This window comes from Carlito syrichta, unplaced genomic scaffold, assembly GCF_000164805.1.
Source record: "Carlito syrichta isolate Samal-C Ts95f unplaced genomic scaffold, Tarsius_syrichta-2.0.1 Scaffold309326, whole genome shotgun sequence".
NCBI classification, from domain to species: domain Eukaryota; kingdom Metazoa; phylum Chordata; class Mammalia; order Primates; family Tarsiidae; genus Carlito; species Carlito syrichta.
In genome coordinates, this window is record NW_007253422.1 from 465,895 (window position 1) to 469,852 (window position 3,958).

General features: G+C 39.9%; 1 protein-coding gene across 1 annotated transcript in view; it reads left to right on the top strand.

Annotated features, from left to right (window-relative positions):
• Positions 1-3,958, top strand: part of CCDC30 (coiled-coil domain containing 30) — a gene marked incomplete at its 3' end in the record, with an annotated part of 169,763 nt that overhangs the window by 118,397 nt on the left and 47,408 nt on the right. The window contains exon 8 of the mRNA XM_021717144.1: positions 107-261. Coding sequence (XP_021572819.1) covers positions 107-261 — 155 coding nt within the window. The remainder of the gene's footprint in view (positions 1-106; positions 262-3,958) is intronic.

Consider the following 3,958-nt stretch of genomic DNA (forward strand, 5'->3'; position numbering starts at 1 on the left):
CATTAGCACTGCTATGTTTGATATTTATATGCTATTTCCCTAATTTGTAAAAAAAAAAAAATTACACTCTTCTTAGTGTTTTACTTGTAAACTTTTTTCATTCAAGATTTTGGAACTGCAGCAGAAATTAGAACATACTCAGAAACTCTGTCTCACAGACACTTATATTTTAGAGAAGAAGCATCTAGAAGAAAAGTTAAAAGAAGTGATAGAAAATGAAGCCAAAGTAAAGCAACAATATCAGGAAGAACAAAACAAAAGGTAAGAGGAGCAGAGACCTCAGTTTTCTGTGGATTTAACCATGACTGAGTTCATTAGCAATGTCACTTTACTCTTACAGTGTATCGGAGAACATTTCTGTTCTGTTTCTACTGAAGTAATCTCAGTCTCACAATTTATACATAGCACTTACCACACTGTATTCTAACTATTTATTTTTTTGTTCACCTCTGGCACTAGGATGCGGGATACTTATAGGCGTTAATTATTTCTTGTTGCTCTGGGACACACCTGGTACACTGGTCAATTTTCTTGAATGATTGGATTGCCTATGAGATATGATACTATGGGTTTTGCTTTTCTAACTCTGTGACATGATAAGCACAAAATTTAGACTATCTAAAACTGGTATTTTGTACAAGGGAACTTTATTTATGTATTTATTTGTTTGTTTTTGAGTGGGAGTCTCACTCTGTCACCCAGGCTGGAGTGCAGTGGCATGCTCATAGCCACCACAGCCTTGACCCGCTGGACTCAGGCGATCCTTCTGCTTCAGCCTTCCAAGTAGCTGGAACCACAGGTGCTTACTACCATGCCCGGCTAATTTTTTTATTTATTGTAGAGTCAAGGTCTCCCTAAGTTTCCCAGGCTGGTCTTGAACCCCTGGATTCAGACAATCCTCCCAAAGTGCTGGGATTACAGGTGTAAACTACCATAGTTGGCTTACAAGGGAACTTTAAAAAGTTAACAGAAAAATGGAGTTTTAAGATAAAAATTTAAAAAACATAAATTATATTTCCCAACAGAAGCTCTAGCAAGGTTAAGACACTTTTGTAAGCAAAGATGCCAGCCGTAAGGCCGAGTGCAGTGGCTCACACCTATAATCCCAGGACTTGGAGAGGCTGAGGTGAAAGGATTGCCTGAGCCCACGGGTTCGAGACCAATTTGAGCAACTTGGCAAGACCTCATCTCCACAATAAAAAAAAAAAAGATGTCAGCCGTTTATTGGTATAGTTAGTTCAGCCCTAAAGAACCTGAGTGAGGGTCCTGGGAATTTGCCCATGTCAATGCAGCCTTTTTTTACGTTATTAACTGAAGAGAACAATGTGCCCTTTAAAGACTTTTTAAGATTAGGAAACAAAAAGAAGGCAGAAGGAGCCAAATCAGGACTGTAAGGTGGATACCTCATCATTTCCCATCGAAATGCTTGCAAAATTAGCTTGCAAAATTACTCTTGTTGGATGAGAGGAATAAACAGGAACATTGTCCTGGTAGAAAAGGACTCTCTGGTAAAGCTTTCCTGGGCATTTTTCTGCTAAAGCTTTGGCTAACTTTCTCAAAAGACTCTCATATTAAGAAGCTGTCAAGCCGGGCTCGGTGGCTCAGCCTGTAATCCCGCGCCTTTGGGAGGCTGAGGTGAGTGGATTGCCTGAGCCCACGGGTTCGAGACCTGCCTGGGCAGCGAGACCTCATCTCTACAATAAATCAAAAAATTAGCTGGGCGCGGTAGCACGTGCCTGTAATTCCGGCTACTCGGAAGGCTGAGGCGGAAGGATCGCCAGAGCCCAGCAGGTCGAGGCTGCGGTGGCCGGGAGCGGCCACTGCACTCCAGTCTGGGCGATAGAGTGAGACTCCAACTCAAAAATAAAAATAAAAAAAAAAATAAAAAAAAAAAGAAGCTGTCTTCATTCTTTGGCCCTCCAGAAAGTCAACAAACAAAATTCCTTGAGCATTCCAAAAAACTGTTGCTGTGACCTTTGCTCTTGGCCATTTCACTTTTGCTTTGAGTGGGTCACTGTTATCTATTGGTAGCCATTGCTTTGATTGTACTTTGTCTTCAGGATCATACTGGTGAAGCCATGTTTCATTTCCTGTCTCCAAAGAAATGGCTTCAGAATCTTGATCCCACTTATTTAAAATTTCCAATGAAAGCTCTGCTCTTGTCTGTAACTAATCTGAGTACAATAGTTTAGGCACACATTGAGTGGAAAGTTTGCTCAACTTGAATTTTTCAGTCAGAGTTGTGTAAGATGAACCGATTGAGATATTTATGGTATTGGCTATTGTTTTTGCTGTTAATTGTCAGTCCTTTTCAATTAGGGCATGAACAAGATTGACTTTTCATAAATTGATGTAGATGGTCTGCCACTGTGGGCTTTATCTTCAACATTATCTCTTCCCTTTTTCTTTTTTTTTTTTTATTATGTTGTTGTGGGGTACAGTTAAGGGTTAGGTATACAATTACATTTCATCTCTTCCCCTTTTCAAACAACTAATTCCATTTGTAAACTGCTGCTGTCTGAGGGGCACTGTCCCCATAAACTTTTCTTAAAGCACCAATTAGTTCGCCACTCTTTTACTCCAACTTCACCATAAATATGATGTTTGTTCTTCCCTCAGTTTTAGCAGAATTTATGTTGTTCTAATAGTGGCTGTTTTCAAACTGATGTCTTATCCTTCTTGTTTCCTCAAACTAGATCCTGGTCTGACATGTTATATCATGTTACATGTTATATCAAGTTTGTACAAGTTTATTTTGAATCCTTGCATAGGTTTTGTTTGTTTTGTTTTGTAGAAACATCTCAAACTCCTGGGCTCAAGCAATCCTCTTACCTCAATCTCCCAAAGTGCTAGGATTACAAACATGAACCACCGTGCCTGGCCATGCATAGTTTTTTTATAACTTACATTTTCAATGAACTTTTTGAAGAACCCTCATATTTATTAGCTGATTTTCTTCAAAGTTGTTCCAACTACTTTACTGTCATCTTAATAATCAATAAAGTACTACCAGATAGGAGCTGTCATATAATTACTTTCTAAAATGATTAGATTATTATGCTGATTCTTACTTTTTTTTTTTTTTTGAGTTGGAGTCTCTCCATCGCTCAGGCTAGAGTGCAGTGGCATGCTCACAGCCACCCCAGCATCAACCTGCTGGGCTCTGGCGATCCTTCCACCTCAGCCTTCCAAGTAGCCAGAATTACAGGCACATACTACCACATCCGGCTAATTTTTTATTTATTGTAGAGACAAGGTCTCACCAAGTTGCCTGGGCTGGTCTCGAACCCTCGGGCTCAGGCAATCCACTCGCCTCAGCCTCCCAAAGTGCTAGGATTACAGGTTGGGCCTCTGAGCCTGGCCAATGATTCTTACTTAATGCATCCTCTTGGATGCCCTAAACTTCAGTAACTGATGCTTTGCTTCTTATTTATATGATAATCAGAGTGCATTGCACATATTTTCATTTACTTTTTATTAATATATAATTGTTCATATTTATTGGATACATGTAACATTTTGATAAATACATACAATGTGTAACGATCAAATCAGGGTATTTAGGATGTCCATCACCTCAAACATTTATAATTTGTGTTGGCAACATTTCAAATCTTCTCTTCTAGTTATTTTGAAATATACAATAAATTACTGTTACCTACTGTGCCATCAAACACTAAAACTTACTCTATTTTTTTTTTTTTGAGTTGGAGTCTTACTCTGTCATCTAGGCTGGAGTACAGTGGTACACTCACGGCCTCCACCCACTGGGCTCAGGTGATCCTTCCGCCTCAGTCTTCCAAGTAGCTGGAATTACAGGCACGCAGTAGCACAGCCAGCTAATTTTTTGATTTTTATTGTAGAGATGAGGTCTCGCCAAGTTGCCCAGGCTGGTCTCGAACCCGTGGGCTCAGGCAATTCTCTCACTTCGGCCTCCCAAAGTGCTGGGATTATAGGC